The sequence below is a fragment of the Gavialis gangeticus genome, unplaced genomic scaffold, assembly GCF_001723915.1.
Source record: "Gavialis gangeticus isolate Ggan-Ray unplaced genomic scaffold, GavGan_comp1, whole genome shotgun sequence".
In the NCBI taxonomy this organism is placed as follows: Eukaryota; Metazoa; Chordata; order Crocodylia; family Gavialidae; genus Gavialis; species Gavialis gangeticus.
The window spans coordinates 92,472,657-92,490,873 of record NW_017729025.1 but is presented as its reverse complement, the minus strand read 5'-3'; the positions used below and the strand labels follow the sequence as shown (position 1 = coordinate 92,490,873).

At 43.1% G+C, this 18,217-nt stretch overlaps 1 protein-coding gene across 5 annotated transcripts in view; it reads left to right on the top strand.

Annotated features, from left to right (window-relative positions):
* EXD2 (exonuclease 3'-5' domain containing 2) overlaps window positions 1–18,217 on the top strand; it is a 29,868-nt gene that overhangs the window by 10,973 nt on the left and 678 nt on the right. For 2 of the 5 annotated variants that reach the window (XM_019519162.1, XM_019519163.1), the window contains exons 6-9: window positions 575–681; window positions 921–1,056; window positions 3,271–3,627; window positions 7,332–8,762. In XM_019519162.1, coding sequence (XP_019374707.1) covers window positions 575–681; window positions 921–1,056; window positions 3,271–3,627; window positions 7,332–7,551 — 820 coding nt within the window. In that variant the 3' untranslated portion in view covers window positions 7,552–8,762. Of the gene's footprint in view, window positions 1–574; window positions 682–920; window positions 1,057–3,270; window positions 3,628–7,331; window positions 8,763–18,217 lie in introns of those variants that run through there. The other 3 variants (XM_019519164.1, XM_019519165.1, XM_019519166.1) reach the window with 3 other exon arrangements.

The following is an 18,217-nucleotide window of genomic DNA, read 5'->3' as shown; positions in this document are numbered from 1 at the left end:
TGATGAGGTAGAATAGCTTTTTGCATGTCATACAGTAATGCTAGCTCTAAGTTATGAGTTGTTAATTTTTTCTTAACATGCAGCTTCTTTATTTATGAAAACAATTAAATTTGTATCAGAAACTGTTAACACATGAGCCCCAGTTCCAGTAGATCCCATGTCTTTGATGCAGTTTAGCTTAGCCTTCCCTTTTATGTTCCAGTTTCCTGAGGTTTGCTTATTTTTTAACTTTGAAATGTGAGACTTGTTATCGGTAACTAAAGAAACAGTTGGAAATCCCAGCTCCTTGGGTTTTGGCTGTTGTAAGGTAACTGGGAGCTCATATACCCTTCACAGCCAGAGGTTATTCTTTGGACAGTATTTTATTATCCTTGGCAATAGCTGATTTTGCCCATACAGTGCCCAGCCCATAGGTACATATTGCTTAGCAGTTGTATGGAGTGTTTTTATTACTGAGGGTATGCATTTGACTCGAAGGAAGCTGACTGAATGCGATGTGAAATACCTGGTTACAAGAAGCTCCTTTTTGGGGTCCTGTTGCCTATTAATTGTTGACATTGACCTTATTTCACAGAAAATCTCCCCTGTATGACAACTGCTTCTTGCATGCACCGGACGGACAGCCTCTGTGCACTTGCGATCGCAAGAAGGCCCAGTGGTACCTGGACAAGGGCATTGGAGGTACGTATGACAGGCCACATATCAGTATGCATCTGTGAAAGATTTCCACTTTGCCAGGATAGTTAGCTGAGCGATGAAACCTTTAAGTTGGGGTTCAAATGTTGATATCTAGTTATTGGAGATGCTGGGAGAAGGGTTAAACAGGATGTGTCCTCTCACCTACATGTTAATAATCTAGCTTCTACCCATAGTTTTACTTCAACTGTCAAAGACCTGTTTTTTTTCCTCTACCCTTCCAGAGCTGGTGAGTATGGATCCGTTTGTAGTGAAGTTGCAGTTTGAACCATCAGGACGTCCTGAGTCCCAGGTCGATTATTACCTGACAGTCAAGGAGAATCTCTGTGTAGTCTGTGGCAAGAGAGAGTCCTACATCCGGTGAGCTGTGCCATGCAGGGAATAAAAATCCATTGGTAGAGGGAACCCCCCTGATCTAGAAACAGGAACCTAAGCTAGAGGCTAGTGGTTGTAGTTGTTGTGTGTCATGTACAAAACAATCAGGCTTGTGGAAAACAGAAGGTTTGCCTCCTTGGTTTGCTGTAGCCATAAGAAAGCCATGTGATCATGCTGTGTGGCAAGTCTGACACCAGACACATCAGCATTCTCTCCACCAGAGGGCTATAACCAGAAACATACATGCTGTGTAGGCCTGGGAAGACCAGTGATGCACATTACACGCACATCCTTTTAATTTAGTTTTTTTGGTTTTTTTTCCTCTTGTGAGAGTAACCCTACACTATTTTTAAGCCTGTTAACATTTAAATAGCTTGTATGAGCTTGTAGTGGCTGGGTATGGGAGAAAGGTGAGTTTCTATGACTGCTATTGTTTAGCTGAGGGCAGTATCTTCAAGGTTATCTGAAGATAACTGAACAGCTGGTCATCCATTTTATATTGGGACAGCTTTACTTATATTAAGGAGGAATTAAAGCTTTGAAATTCTGAATATTTGAAGAATGTAACAAAAATGATGGGGAGAAGCTTAAAAAGTTCATGTGACAGTTTGGGGTCTCCAGGCTTAGATTCCTTCTGTTGGCAATGGGAAGGGTGCATCCTTGCTTTTGTTTCTTATGGAGGCCTGTATAGTCAGTCTCTCTCTCTCACGTGTGCTCTCAGAGTTTCCCAAGCAGGTGTTCTTATCCTTGCCAATCCCTTAGACAGGCCAGGCAAGAAAAAAGTACTGTTTCTTCCCATTTCAGCTCTCATGTATAGGCTGCTGAAAATGAGCAGTCATCTAACTGAGTATGCTCATTTGTAGTTGCGCAATTGCTTGTAACTTTCTAAAATTTTATTTTATTCTGGAAGCCTCTGGGAAGACTGAGTAACATGCCAAAATTAAAGAAATGTATTTAGCTGCATTGAATCTTTTTTATATTAGAATAAGCACACACATTTCATTTTAAAATCCTTAATCTGCTTTGAAAATGTCCCCTGTAAAAACAGTAAGCTGGGGTGCTTTTCTGACTGTCTCTCAACAGCTGCCAAAGCAAGCTTACCTAGGTTACAGAGGATGTTTTTACTCTCAGCCCACCCTCCATATTGGGATCTGAAAGACAAGCAGGGCTTCTCACATCCCCCATAGCAGGAATTCTTGGAAGCTAGATGTTACTTTTAGCTACAACAGCCAGCTGCCTCTTTGCCTTATTTGAGGATACACAGTTGCATATGAGGGCAGGATTTAGTTTTGCATTTAGACTTTAAAGCCCCAGTCTTGCAAGCACCAAAGCCCCTGTTTATTTACGCATACATAGTCTCTTTGTTAATGAGGCTTCTCCTGTGAGTTTAGATAAGTGCATATGCATTCGTGTGAGAGATATGGTTTGGGATTTCCATTGGGAATTTTGGTGGTGCACAATCCAGAATAGACTCTCATTTGCTCTCTTTTTATCTGTTTTGTCTCCATGGGGCTATCAGCAGTAGAAAGTGAAACATGCTTTACTGTCACTGAAGTCATAAGTTTGGCCTTCAGATGCACACAGAAGTGATATAGTGCCATTTTTATTGATGCTTTTCTGGTGCCCCCCCCCCCCCTTTTTTTTTTAAAGGAATATCTATAAAGTTGTGAGTTGTTTGTTTATTTTTACCATTGCTTGTTCAGAAGGAATCTAAAAGATTGTCCACAAACTTTAAAAATACAGTTTGCTTCTGGGCTGACACCAAATATAGAAAGTCCCAATGCATGTGATGGTTTCCATCGTTAAAATTGTAGAATCATAGAAAATTAGGATTGAAAGGGACCTCAGGAGGTCATCTAGTCCAACTCCCTACTCAAAGCAGGGCCATCCCCAACTAGATCATCCCAGCCAAAGCTTTGTCTAGGCGGGTCTTAAAAAGCTTCATGGATGGAGATTCCACCAGCCCTCTGGGTTTTACTACCCTCCTAATGAGAGTTTTTCCTAATATCTAACCTAAACTTCCCTTGCTGCAACTTGAGACCATTGCTCCTTGTCCTGTCAACTGCCATCACTGAAAACAGTCTAGCTCTATCCTCTTCGTAACCACCCTTCAGATAACTGAATATCAATGTTTAATTTAGGAATTTACAGTAGGTGCTGCCTGGAGCCTCCCTGAAAATGCTACTGTTTCCTTAACAGGAAAAACATTGTACCTCATGAGTACAGGAGACACTTCCCCATCCAAATGAAGGACCACAACTCCCATGATGTGCTGCTGCTTTGTACTTCTTGTCACGCCATCTCCAATTACTATGACAACCATCTCAAGCAGCAACTTGCAGAGGAGTTTGCAGCCCCCATCGGCTGTGAGGAAGGGGTACGCCTCTTGGAGGACCCCCACCGCCGTCAGGTTCGGTCTGGGGCCCGTGCCTTGCTGAATGCGGGCAGCCTGCCTGACTCCAGAAGGGAGGAACTGCTGAAAGGAATCAAAGACTTCTTTGACAGAGAGACCATTACACTGGAGATGCTCCAGGAAGCAGCAGAACTGGAAACCAGGTACAACCAGAGCCCAGTAATGCAAATGTAGCATTTTAGATGCGTGTGCATGTCTATGTATGCTTTAGGTTTAAATGTACAGAAGAAGGGGTATGTGCATTAGGGCATGTAGAGCCTCATATAATTAGTAGGCTAGCACCAAAAGTCAGAGGAACATTTGCAGTGCTAAATAATGAGTATTCTGACTTTCTCCCTTCCCCCCACGCTTCCTCTACTCCCTGCAAAACGCTTTTAAGAATATCCTTGGTTATCTTAATATCTCTTCAGCATCAGTCAACCTGTCAAAAGAATTGGTTTTACTGTTAGGCTAAAAGGCATCTCTGTTCAGGACTGGGAGGAACTAATGTATGCAGAAAGATTGAACATTTAATTGGACAAACATAAGCCCATTAAAATATGTGCATTTATGGTAAGGATGATTTTGGGCTCAGTATTTTTTGCTTGAAAAGAAAGAGAGAAGGTGCCAGCACTATACCATGAAGACATTGACATCTCTGGGGGCTGCCTGCTCTATATTTTCACCCAATACAAGCCTTGCTTTAGCTCTCCCAGCTTTCCATTCTCTTATTGCTAGTGCTGGTCCCATGACCTTCCAACTCCAGCTCTCCTGCTTCCTGCATTACAGGTGGTTTGGTAAGTTGGCTGCTGATACGAGGCAAGAGACAGGTCTGCAGCCTAACCTCTTATTGTTACATACCCCAAAGCACAAGTCACTATGCTTACTTTAGTATATGTCTCGCTACTTGTGACTGCAATACAGATTCTTATCTGGCAAGTTTTGTGGGTAAAGGGTTGACAGTCCACAGACTGGCAGGTTGTCTTGGATCCTCTTAGTTCTCAGATTCCCCCCACCCTCTCCTCATCCAGTCCATACCCCTTATTTATGGAAACATATTCATGCTAGCAAACATCCTGTGTTCAATTTTTTTTTTTGTTTTGCTAAGACTCTAGGAACCAGTTTTTCCATAGTCCTAGGAGGTGTTAATTAGCTGGGATTTGTATTCCTATGAATTTTTACAATTTTTGGAATTCTGATCTTTTCTCCTTCCTTCGGCCTTCTGGCATGTCTCTTACCATCGTCCTGTTCTCCTTTCTTCTTATTTTGCGGTCTTCTTTGACAAGGCTGCCTTTTTTAAATGTGCCTTAGATAAGCTGTGAAAACAGGTATACCTGTTACAGTACTATTGCATCTGGTACATTTGGTTATGTCCATTGCTATTACTCGCATCCTTAAGCGAAATGGTATTTATTTCAAGGCCTTCTGGCTTGCTATTTCCTGGCAGGATTTTCTCACTTAACTGAAATTGCAGATTTTGCCATTTTCCCGTTCTGCCTGACTTAAACATCCTGCTGATACAGCATATGTAATGCAAGATTCACATTGTACTTGGAGTTTTAACATGGCTTCAAGCCTACTGCTTAACTGCATTCCAGCAGCTTTTCCCAGACTCTTAAAAATAGCCCAAATTGATAACGTTCTTCAGGACTCCAATGTAGAGAGAGTTTGGGGTGGGGAGGTGTCCCAGGCACTGCTTTCCCATCATCCTTTTCCACCCTTCCAGCTGAGGAGGGATGTCATTTTAACTGGTTTTGAGCACTACATTTTCCAAACATTCTTACCCAACTTAGATCCTGTGTTCACTTTTAACTTTCTTAAGTGTGCACACAGGGTGCAGGAAGGTTTAATGGTAATTAATAAACCTAATATGATTCTGGAGAGAAATGTATAATTCATTGTCTTTTTTTTCTCATTCCATTGAAAACCAAGTTGTGAGTGTGAATGATTCAGCCCTTTCTGTTCAGTTCTAACTGAACAGATTTTATATCCAAAAATGGAGGCACCAGGCAGCCTTGCTTGTTGCTAGTCCACAGCTAAGTATCTGGTAGCATAGTATGGTCTACTATGGGAAGGATTGCTAGACTGGCAAATTGGCTTTCAGCTTTCATTGCAGCAGTTCTAAAATTTCTCAGCTCCAGGTTAGATTTTGTGTTGTGCTCTCCTCTTTCTGAAAGGATACTTTGATCCCCAAGGAATCCAGACATGACAAAACCAGAACAAAGTTGAATTGCCCCCTGCTTAGTAGAATTATAAACTGTGTTTAATTGTCATATTGCAAACTTGGGACCCCCCAGCTCCACTTCTGCCAAGCAGTTACAATACCCTTACTGTGTCCTTTGTTAGAATAAGGTGGGTAGACAGGTCTTCCACCATTTTGCCTTTTCATCGGCAAAGCTGTATCAGTTTAAGGAGAAGTGGTAACACCATATTTCAGATGTCCTTTACCAGTCCAGGTGTCACCAATATCCTAGCAAACATTGGCAGTGACATTTCAAAACAATGGCTGTCTAAACTTAGGCTCCTAAATCCATATTAAGGCCATCTGTTCAGGTGCCTTATTTGGAAAATTGGGCTACACATTGGGCTGCCCAATTAAGGATATGGGACTTCTTAAAGGAACCCATTTTCCTAAAATTCTGGTCATACGGTCATTTCAGGGATGATTCCCTCAAGTAAAGTTTCCATATCCCTAATAAGGCACCCCAGTGAGTGGCCTGATTTTTCAAATTGGACCTCTTTAGATAGTCCTTTTTTTATATTTTGGTCATCAGTCAGACATTAGTCCTTTTTTCATATTTTTGACATGCTTCATGACATACCACAAAGGGCAAAAGGAGCTCTTCTCAGGTTGGTGGCTTTAGGGCAATGGGTTTATATTTGGAGGGTAATGTTATCTTGAAAAAGGTTTAGTCCCCATTGTGCCCTTGCACTACTGTAGTTGTTTCAGAGTGAAGTTCATGATATTTTCCATTCTGCAAAGAGCACTGGGTAAACTTAAAAACCTCCATCTCTAAGTGACTGAAGATATAGCTGCTAGGCCACATATAGTGTGTTTCCCTGTATGAAGGCATGCATCTGGTCCACACTTCTTTGAAGCTCTTTATTGCAGCTGTTGTGAAGCACTTCTGGAGGATGGGGGCTGTCCTTCTTGGTAACATCTTACATTGCCTCAATGAGGCACGGTCAATGTCAGCTTTGTACTAGTGTCCACAATCAAATGCGAGTCTTTTGGAGGTTAGAGCAAGAGCCCTGGAGTTCTGTTTCCAGTGCTGCCATCGCTTATTGCATAGCTGTTTGATAAGCCTCTTCACATCTGTCATTGACACAATGGGGATGGTATTTCACTATGGCTACCAGTGCTTCTGAGGAGTTGCAGATGTGCCCAGTTCTCTCTACAGAGTGTAGTGGAGCTGTGCAGGGAAGGGAAATGCCCACAGGGATGCTGTAGTAGGATTGGGACCATAGATCACATGTCCCCTGCCTTGAGAAGCTCACAGCTTATATCATCGGATGTTTGTAAACTTTAATTAGTTTACTAATTAATTAGCATTTGCCGAGTGCTCCAGGATCCTCTCATGAATGGTGCAAAGTCTCGTTCTTCATGATAATTAACAAGGCACTTTTAGTTTTGTGGCCGTGCTTCAGGGAGCTGTTTGGAATTAAAGCAAAACTTAAACAAACCCAGCTAAGTCCCTCCCCAGGCTGTGACTCGAATGATGATGTAGTGATCAGCTGGGGTGCCACAGCTAAGCCTTGTATCTGTAAAGCTGCGAGGGTGAGAGAGTGCTCAATAAGCTGCTGTACCTTAAGGAGAGGCCTCAAGTCCAGCAGGCTTTTGTGAAACCTAGCTTCACTCTTGTCTCAGCAGGATTTACAATGAGAACTACGTTCCCCATGGCCTGAAGGTGGTGCAGTGCTTCGCCAAAGGGGGGTTGTGCTCCCTCATGCAGTTGGAGAGGCGTTGGCGTCAGCACTTCCTGGACACCATGCAGCCCAAGCACCTCCCGGTGCGATGGTCAGTGGACCACAATCATGGGAAGCTGATCCGAAAGTATGGGGAGGACCTTCAAATTGAGCTGTCGTGAAACAGTCCCTCCAGAGGACTGAGACCTGGGTCTGACAGCGAAAGCAGCCACTTTAACGTGGAAGAACTATTTTATTTCAGCCTCCACGCGGGAGTTGCAAGTACATGGGCTTGCCATTTCTCAGTGAGAGTCCCGCTGCCAGCAGTGGCTGTTTAGGGACTTAACAATGGAGCTTTTAACTAGATACTGAATTAAATTGCCTGTGATTCCTTACAACCTTATTTTACAGAGGTGGGGCTGGGGGCCCCATCTGACTCTTCACCTCTAGACTGTTTTAACCCAGAAGAAGTATGGGAAAAGGGGATATTGCCACCCTGAGGGGAGACTGCACAGCGTTGATGTTGGCTATCCCTTCAGAGTGGTGTGGTGCTGCTAGGTTCACCTTCATGACCTGGATTCTCAGCCTGAGTTGTGAATTTTTTCGGTTTTGCCAGATGCCAGATATGAACTGATCTCTTCCTTCTCCAGCTGCACCTCTTTACAGACCCACAATTCCCTCTCTCCTGCCCCCATCTCCCTTCCTTGCTTCTGGTGACAGGCACCAGCCTTTCTTGGAGACCTTCCACGAAGAGAGATGCCTTTGTGAACAAGGTGAAGAAGCAGCACTGCTGTCCCATTTTGAGAGCTATGTGCAGCGAGGCCTCCGGTGGCCATCACCTGATAAAACATGACATTGTTTGACACTGGCAGTATGGGAGCACCAATACTTCTTTAAAAAAAAAAAAAAAAGGAGCTGCCAGCAGCACACTGTCTATAGAATTATTACTTTCCAGTACAGTTTTTTCTGTTTAGATACCATGATGTGTAACTTCTGTAGTGAAATGGGGTCAGTTGCCTTGCAATGGATTGGGGGGAGGTTTCTTTAGAGAAGCACCATCTTCTAAAGCATCCCTGCACATGGTAACAACCTGAGTTCTAATCCTGGCTCGACACTTACTTGCTGTGTGGCCTTGAATAGGCTGCATATTTGCTCTGTGCCTCACTTTCCTTGTCTGTAAAATGGGGCTAATAACACTCACCTACCTCACAGGGATGTTGTGAGGCTTATTTGAATTAACATTTGGAAAATGCTTTGTAAATGTTGGCCATTAGATTTGTTAATTTTTAATGTAATTCTACCTATTTAGATTTAGCAGTTGTGTTTCTGCCTGGTGCTAGATTTTAAGTTTACATTTAACTTTTTAAAATAAATAACCTTTCTGTGAAACTGAGTTTGGGGTTGCTCTGCATCTTCCTCATTGTTTTCCTTTACTCGCTGTCATTTCTGGCTCTGCTGCAACTTCTGTTTACAACCCCAGTCATATTTAAATCCAGGGATTTCTAATTGTCTGTCTTAACTCCTTGACATCATCTCTGTCAAGAGAGAGATTTGGCTAGAGAGCAGTTTACAACTTTGAGTCAAGTGTCCTGGCCTACCTAGGGTTTCACCTTCCCACTGAGAATACATTTAGTACATGCCTCCCCTGTAGGAGGGTGGGTCTGGTAGATGGAGCAATGAACTAGGACACAGAAGATCTGGATTCAAATCGTGACTCATCAGATTTCTTGTGTGACCTTAGGCAAGTTACTTATTCTCTCTGTAACTTAGTTTCCTATCTGTGAAATGGATCTAGTATTTGCCTATCTTGCATGAGTTTTGCATGGATGAATAAGCCATTAGTGGGGCTTGGGCACTTTGAGGATAAAGTAGATTAAATTAAAGCAATAGGTCCAATTGTTCAGGGCCAAGAGGAATGACTAAAAAGCTTTATGCCAATGGAAAAGAAGTTTTTTAGTGCAGAGTAATTGGTTCTAGTCCTGATGGGTCATGTGATATCTATTCTTCTACCAGTTATTGGTAGGATAGGCAAATCTGATTTCTGATCAACTCATCCTGTAGTAATTCCAGGAAAAAAAATCCATATTTCATGGGCAGCAGATAATACTTCTGGTGTAGGCTGCTTGAAATACATTGCAGTTGAGGAGATATGGCAAGCTTGTAGTTAATCCCAGGGAGGTGCAATAGTGGGCAGATGGGACATCATTGATGTACCTTTTCACAGGGCTGCAAGTGAAACACTGTCTGTTATGAAGGTGTTGTTATGCCCCCCACCCCCCATCTACAAAGACAAGTCTTAACGAGAAGCACACCCAACGTCCAAATATGTTAATTCCCATGCCCTTTCTCAGATCTGGTTGTAATCTCAATAAGCAACCTCATCTATTGTAACAGCCCAGATTTGGCTTGCCTGTCTGGATCATTTTGAAGGCTTGTTCAGGTTATATTTCCTTATCTCCTATTTCAGTATCCACTGTACCATAATACTCTCAGGTTTTTTAGTGCTTCCTCCTAAGCACAAAACTGCCTTCCCAGAAATCCCCAGTTCAACGCAGCCATCAATATTTTCTCCCTTCTCTTCTAGCACTTGAGCTGCTCTTGCTATTGTAATATTGTCCTGGACAGCCTGAGTTTGATGTAACTGCGGAGTGGGCCGCAGGACTGTTGTGATTTCTACCTCTGTCAGGGTAGCAGAATAGCCTTGAGACAAGAGCAAGCCAAATTGGGACTCCTTAAATGTGGAGAAGATATATATCAAGGAATTTCTAGTTTCTTTCAAACTACTGTCCTGGAAATAGGACTTGAAAGATGGGATTTGTCTCTTCATCTGCCAAAACATTCTCAGTATTGCTATGTCAGAGAATATTGACTCTACCTTGCTTTTTATCAAAAGCATGAAAATTACTTGTCTTTTGACACCTTGCTTTTCCATCTTTCAGGTTTATCCTGATTTGTGTGGAAATATATTCTTTGTATTGTTTTTAAACAGGTTTAAAATACTGTTTTCCTAGAATGTCCCTTTTATAATACCATGAACAAAATAACTGTATTTGAATAATACAAATCTGTCAATTATAGCAGATCAAAAATGTCTGACACCTTTGGAGGAGATTGTAACTTATGGTGTGAGAGCCAGGATGTAAACTCATAACATTGTAGGCCTCCCCAGTCTACAGTGGGTTTCCAGCTGATGTCAGTAGGAGGTTGGCATGTACAGAGACCAAAGTAACCTTTAGGTCGTAACGCATCTCTTAGTTATTTGTTCAGATCCTTTTTGTTCCTGCTCCCCTTCAGGACCAGTACTAATCCAGCCCTTTGTTTCTTTTTTCATGCTCCTTTCACTGTTTTTATCCCTCAGTACTGCCTTTGGAGTCTTCTCTTATCTTTCTGCAATGTTTTCCTTGCAGCAACTCCCAGCTCCTGTGACATGATGGCTTTACACCCACCAGCTTTCCCATTTCACCTTCTAGAAATGACCCCAAATGGAATAGTAAATATTGGTCCTGACACAGCACTTTGAATGACGCTCTGATTAGCCTAAGAGTTGTTACTTCAGGCAGTCTGCAGGCTTACCTTGGTCTCTCTTGGTTCATGTGTGACATCTGTAGCTTAGCTACACAGGCTTTTTTTTAATGAAAATTTAGATTTTGCACACTTTGAAGATCCCATATAAAACATATCTGGTCCCTGGGCCATGTAATTAGACCCCCTGCAGTACATAAATCAAGGATTTCTTTAGAAAAGTTGAAACTTGGGCTAAAGGGCATGAGGAATAATCTTCTCCCTAGGATACTTATTCATTGTCTGCTATGGGTTTCTTACTTTTTTTTGTCTTTAAACCTTGGATCATGATTACATGTGAGGTAAGGAAATGTCCTTATTTATCTATGGGAAACAAGGTCCAACTTCCATTGAAGTTAACAGTTCAGCACAGGAAACCCTGGCCACAATGCTGTTGTGGCTTCAGGGGTCTTCATGGAAACTGGTTGCAGCAACAAGGGCTGGGAAATGGAACCCACTGCGGGCCTGATCCAGCCCACAGGACAGACTTTGTCTGCCCCGCACTAGGCCCTCTTGATTTATGGTCTGCAGTCAGCATCTTGTATATCAATATCCCAGTGATTTGCAGCCAGGGTGCCATGAGATCCTTTGAGGGGCACCATGAAGTGTGAGGAAATGTGCCTGCCTGGCCGATCTGTCATCCCCACTTCCCAGCTCTTCTGCATGGAGGTAAGCACTGTCATATATAAATTAATTATTGAGTTTGGGTGCCCCTTAATTTACAAAAGTTATGAAAGGGTGTCTGGAGTCCATCGAGGGATGCCTTAAGTCCAGAGAGGTTGAGAGCCACTGCATTGTCCTCATCTCCTGCTCTCACTTACTTCCCTATCAGAGAATTGCAGGATTCTCTCTGAGGAAGATGCTGGCAGGATAAGTGAAGGCCTATTCCAAAAGCTTATCTATATGAGCTTTTTGGTGCCTTCAGTAGCCTAGTGGACCTCTATACGCAAAAAGCCAGAGCTTCTATACTAGTCAGAGTCAAGGTTTCTCCCTTACTTTTTCTCCAATCCCACTATCTGGTTAAACTGTTACCATCTAGGTGCTGTCTTGTGTTCCTTTGGAGGCCAGGCAGACTTTGTTTTAGAAATGTTGTTCTCATTTTGCAGGTCACCAGAAAGCCTTAGTGCAGGGATCAGCAACCGTTAAAACTGGTGAGCCATTGCTTCTGACCCAGCCCCTGTCACAGGTCATCAATCCCTTCCTCAGAGTCCCCTTTTCAGAGCATCCCAGCCCTCCCTGTTCTGTGCCAAGAGCTGCTCTCACACCCTCCTCCTGCAGCTTGTGCTTATCCTCCCCACTGAGTGATGCCACTTGCCATCATAAATGATGATGGGGAACAGCAAATTTGGTGGTAAGGGTACGCAGAGGCTGCAGTAGCAGCGTGACAGAGCAGGGAGGGCTGGGGTGGCTACCTGCTAGATGGAGCAAAAGGGGTTTAACAGGAAGGGAATGCACAGCACATGGAGAAGGTGCCCCCCACCACCCTCTTGCTGAGTGTTGTCATGGGCTGTAGGCAGCTCCTTTGCAAGCAGAAGGTTACTGACCCCTGCCTTAGAACAACAACCATTTAATCAGCACTCGGGTGTATAGTGTTCTGGGTTGAGATGAGCTTGAGAGAAAATTCCCAGCTTGAGAGGCAAACTTACTAAATTCTAATTCAGGGCAGAGGAGGTAAAAGCATAAATGATCAAAGTTTATTCAAAGGAAAATGCAAAACCAACAGACATGGAACATAGGTTCCTGTTGTATTCAGCACAAGCACATCTCCACAATCTCACCGTATTAGAACTCCTACGTAAACAGCAGGCTTCTGCAGTAAAGCTTTTCTGTAGCAGGATTATCCATAGTACCCTCAGTCCCTGCTTTAATTATCACTGCACCTATGACTTCCTTAAATTGGCTTGAGTGTGGCTGTGTATGGCCTCACAGAAATTAATCAACAGGAAATAGCTAAAAGTCTGTTTCTTTCTGTGGCTCAAAATAGAGAAGCACTGTTCTTCTTTGCCACCTTTCCCTCAAATTAGGTAAAAACATCTGCCTGTGTGAAGTAGGAAAGAAAAGGATAATCAAACTTAAGACAAGGCTTTCTTTGCATTTGGAGACAGTCTCTTTATGCATGGCTGAGTTATATCCATGTTCATATAATGATGTGGCTTTCTTCTTCCTTTGGGGAAGGGTTAAGGAGATTTTCCAGTGATTAAAAAGGTAGAGGTAGAATAGTTACCGGTTGGTATGTAAATGTGAATTCTGGAAGAGTAGGCAGCGGGTGGATGTGCAGGCTTAGGAGGAAAACCAAGTGACCCATTTCCCTCTAGAAAATCCTGCTGCTCTGAAATGGTAGCCTGTGCGCCAGACCTCTTTGTAGGAATGTCAAACAAATGGGTCTGAGGCTGATTAACAGCATGTGATTTTTATTTGAAAAATGCCATTTTCTTCCTCTGAACAGCTCTGTATCAACTGTTGCCCATCTGTCTCTCCACTTTTTTCTGTGCCTTGACTGTATGCTACACATTATAACAGGAGGTTTTGGGAGCCTGCTTGCCTCCTGCTCTGCCATACAAAGAAGAGTGATTGTGACTGCATTAAACCTGTCTGCAAACCACAGGCAGAGAACCTACGATGTGTGTGGCAGGACTGGGTCATCTTCTCAATTCGCTGTAAACACAGAACACTTACCTTTTACTGATCTCGAAAAAGCTACGGCAGACTAGAATCTAAAATGTTATCTGGTTGCAGTTTTATGTCAAATCATTTCTATTCTGTTTTTCATGTCAACATGCTTTACAGATGTTACACCCCATAATTTTCCTGTGATGCTATTAGTCGCAGCACTTGACACCTGCACAGCCTCATTCTCCTGGACATCTCAGAGTACTTTAAGGATGTGTTTAGTGGCATAATTAACACTTAGGCATTCCTGGCTCAAAGAGTCCTATACCAAAAACTCATTAGGTTTCATCTCTCTCTACAGACTGGCTATAGGGTAGACTGTCACTGTAAATCAACTGGTCCTGTATTTTTAAGTGTTAAAATAGGCATAACAAAGGGCTTTATCCAACAGGTGTAGTTGACAACCACTAGAAGGACCCGACTGAGCACAGGGGATGGTGTTCTCAGCTCAACACCCTGAAAACCCTCAGCTAAACAACCTGAAAACCCTCAGAATAAAGTGAGAGATCCTCCTCTGACCAGATGGTTACCTGTCCCCTTTTCACACTCACTCATGGGTTTTAGGTTACTTCTCCTTTTCTTGGGGATGAGAGGGAGAGACTTGAAGATTTTATGTGCTTCTGCGTAGGCTTTTATTGTAGGCTACTTCAGTGATAAATGGCATACAACCTAGGAAGTCTTGCTGCAGTGCTGGAGAAACTGGTAGTGAGGGAGTGCTAAATACAATGGGTTATGAGCTTGGACAAAAGTATGCAACACAGGTTGTTTTCTGTAAGCAGTTTGTGTGGGGAGTGAGGGAGGAGGGAGTGGTTGGATGGTTAATTTAAAACAAAATCTTAATCACTTCCAGTGAATTTAATTTGCTTTCCAAAATTAAAACCTCACCTACATTTCTCTGCTTGAGTTATTCTACTTTCAGCTTAGTTGGAAGATTTATATGAAAATCCCCTCCTGCAGCATGCATTTAGAAGGCATACAGAAATCACTCTGACAAATTGTACTTGGTAATTAGTAGCCTCATTCTCCTAGTCCTGGCTTCCCCTACTCTATGGAAGAGAAAGAGCCAAGGAGCGCATATGCAAGTACCCGCTCATGCCTTAGCAGGGTACTGACTTAGGCTCTGTCCCTTTCTTATAGAAACTAAAAGCCTGGGAGTACCTGCTCTTCTCAGTCGGGTAGTCTGCCACCAACAGTGACCACTACCATATACTTCAGAGGAAGGAGTAATGTCCCTTCTTCCCTGATAACACTTACTTCCTAGCAATGGCACCCTGTTTGCTTATTCCCAGGGATGATTGGGTCCTCAGACTTAAAGCAGAAAAAAAGTGATTTCTAGTGTTGTGTATCAACAAGGCCTTAAGTTACTGAAGCTGAAAACACTTGAAAGACGGTAGTAGCGTATGGGCATCTTACAACTGTAACCTCGTGTGTCACTGGGAATGACACGGAGCTCTGGAGATGCCAAGAACTGCTTAAATTAACATATACCAGTCCTGGATGTTACTGTTCTGAAATGTAGCCACAGGTGGTCTCTGATTTTGGAGAGAGGTTTTATGTCACTGGTGTGCAACTGGCCAGTTCCTGCCAGTAAGTGACCAGCCGTAGCATATGCCCCTCCATTTACTATCCTTCCCTGCCTTTTGGCAAGAAGCTTTTATCCATGAGTTAATGCTTCACAGGAAGCATATGGACTGAGTTAAGGCTCAAAAGAAGTAACTCCTTAATTTTCCAAAAAACTGCCCTATAAGAAGAAATACAAAAATAAACTCCAACCCTGTTCTAACTCTCCCTTACTAAAAAAGGGCTTGTTTATAGATCAATTGTCCCCTGGCATGAGGAAAGCATTTAACTTAACTCATGGCTTTTACTAGGAACTTAAATGAGCTCTCAGACAAAGGAATGGATTATACTGAAATTGCATATGAGGAACAGAAGAGGATTCTTCCCCCACCCCTTTTCCCAACATGGAAGGGGAAGCACTGGCAATACAATAAACTTGGGATTAAAGATGACCTGGAAAGTAATTTTTTTCCACGTCTAAAAGGGAACTGGAAAATGTCCTACTTGTAACCCATAGGGGCAAGGATGGGAATGTAAGAACTGCCTGGCTGGATCAAAGCCATGTTCTTTCCAGTCCAGCACTCTGACTCAGATGGTACCCTATGAGAGATGTTTCCAAAGAAGGTGAAAGAACCACCCCACCACAGGCAGATGTGGCATAAACTGCCTCCCATCCCCAATAAGAGCTTTAATCGTATACTGTAGATTGGTTTAAACCCTGAAATATGTTTGTGCCCTCTCCGCAACAATTATCAACTAACATTTCTGGGTAGTCTTGTTTAATGTGTTAATTGTCTCTGCCCAATCCCTTTTTGATTCTTGGCCCCAGTGGTATTCTGTGGTGGTGAGGTCTCTGTGTGGGACTAGGCAGCACTCTGGGAGAACATCTCCATGGATGCCCTAGGGCCGGAAGAAGGAAAGCCTGCTCCTAAGCTGGCGCAGGAAAAGGGGAAAGAGAAAGACTGTGGCAGCTCAGAAATATGGTTCTCAATCGACTGACAACCCATCACAATCATCTCCACCCGCTGTCACTTCAAGCAAGTATGCTTTCCTAAGAGTAATCCTTGTATTGTGTTTTTCCCTGAGGTTGTGAGTGTTTGCAACTACTCTTCATTTCAGTTGTGGTTATGGATGGCAGGTCTCTCTGAAAACCAAACCCTTCAATTGAAGTTCTGTGTAGTGTATTCACTGTCCTTTGCTGGGCCATGCTTACACAGCCATCCAAAACAGACCCTGAATGTGCTGGCAGCGTTCTGTATCTATTCTGCAGATAGGAGGTAGAAGGAAAATTGTTATTCTATTGCATTGCATTTTATTAGTATGCATGCCAGGGGAGAGAGCATGCTAAGACCATCTGCTAATTCAGGCGAATAACGGATTCAGGAATAAGAATAGACATTGGCGTGGGCCTTAGACAAAGTTGCAGTGGGATTAGTAGAGAGATTGCTTTTAAACCAGTTTAGTTAAGTCTGTAGCATTGCTGATACTCTCAAACCAACTGGAGTCAGTTCCCAAACACGGTGGCTTACACTTGTTTAAACTGCCTTCTGAACTACTTTGGTTAATATTCTTTGAGTGGCTGGTTGGAGAGGTATGTGCTAGGCCTCGGAGCACAAGTGTTGCACTGAGGCAGGAACCGTAATTCTTGCTTTGGAGAGTGAATCCTTTGTTATGCAGCTTTGCTGGGCTCAGTTGCAGATATTTTTAATAAAGTTTTTTAAAGGTGCGATAGGTGAGAGTGAATGTGCAGAAGGACCAATCCCAGCTGTGCTAAAGCAGGTCACTGGAACCTTCAAAAGAGTCACTAGCAGCAGCCTGGGCTGTGCAGTCACAAGCCTGTTCCTGTATTTCACAAGTCTGCCCCTTCAATAACTTACTCAGCAAGTTGCAGCTAGGTTCTTCTCAGAAGCAGCCTGTAACCTCTGGGGACGTCTTGTGGTGCCTGTTGTGAACAGCACTGCTCCACCTCCTCTGATGCACTGTGGGAACTGATTGAAAGCATGCCTTCCAATGTGTTGCTGAAACAGGATCTGATTGTAAGCAGCTGAACGTGGGATCAAGGGTCAGGCCAGGTGTAGAGGCCCTGTTGTCCAAAGCTCTCTTTTAAAGGTCCCTTGTTTGTATCCAGGTTGAAGAGAACTGACAGTGGCTTCTACCTAAGGGCAATGGATGCTTTCTCATTCAAGATCCCTTTCACTTTCTCCCAGGCCTTCTTTCCTGCTAATCAGATTTCCCTGAGGTGATGGTCCCAATAGAAGGAGCGGCTGTTGGTTTGTTAGGTGCTACTCTGTGCAAAGCCCTTGAGTGTTTCATCAGTGTGTGCATTTGGCCCGCTTTGAAATAGTCCTTTGAAACAGGGCTAGAAGAACAAACAAACCTTCCCCCATTTTCTCCCATTGATGGATGTGTCAAATACACCAGTAAAATATTCTGAAACTTAATCAGCCCAGCGGCATTAATCAAGAGCTGCGGATAACAGCTGGGTCCTTCTGGTCTGCCCATACCAAAAACAGATGCAACTGCTTGCCCTTTACTGAATAACATAGCAGCATCAATTCCCATGTTTAACTCTCTCTGCAGCTCTTGGAGGAGGAGGAGGGAGAGAAAGAAAGAGAGAGCGAGTGTGTGTATCAGTCATGTGACCTTTGCACACCTCTGAGGTATAATGCATTTTGACAGTGATGGAAGTGCTACAGGCTGCTGTCAATGCTCTTTAGTTTCCTACCAAGCCAACTTTAGTCTGGCATATTAATTGGAGGCATTTTCTCTAATGTTTCCTCTGCAAACCCTTTTTTAAAGAGGGTAGGGAATGTAATCATCTGAATGCTGATCTTACAGGAAAAGATGGATTAGAGTGAGGAGGTCATTGGGCCCCCTTTTTTTTAGGCTAATTCTTGTGTGATATATTTCAGAAACATACCTAGATGCTCTTGACAGAGTCCTTTTATCTTATTTGTCCTCATTAAAACATTCAGCACATCTTTGGACACCTTTTCTAAAAAGTAAAATACAAATGAAGAGATGTAATCTATACCCCAAGGAGCTTGCAATATAACT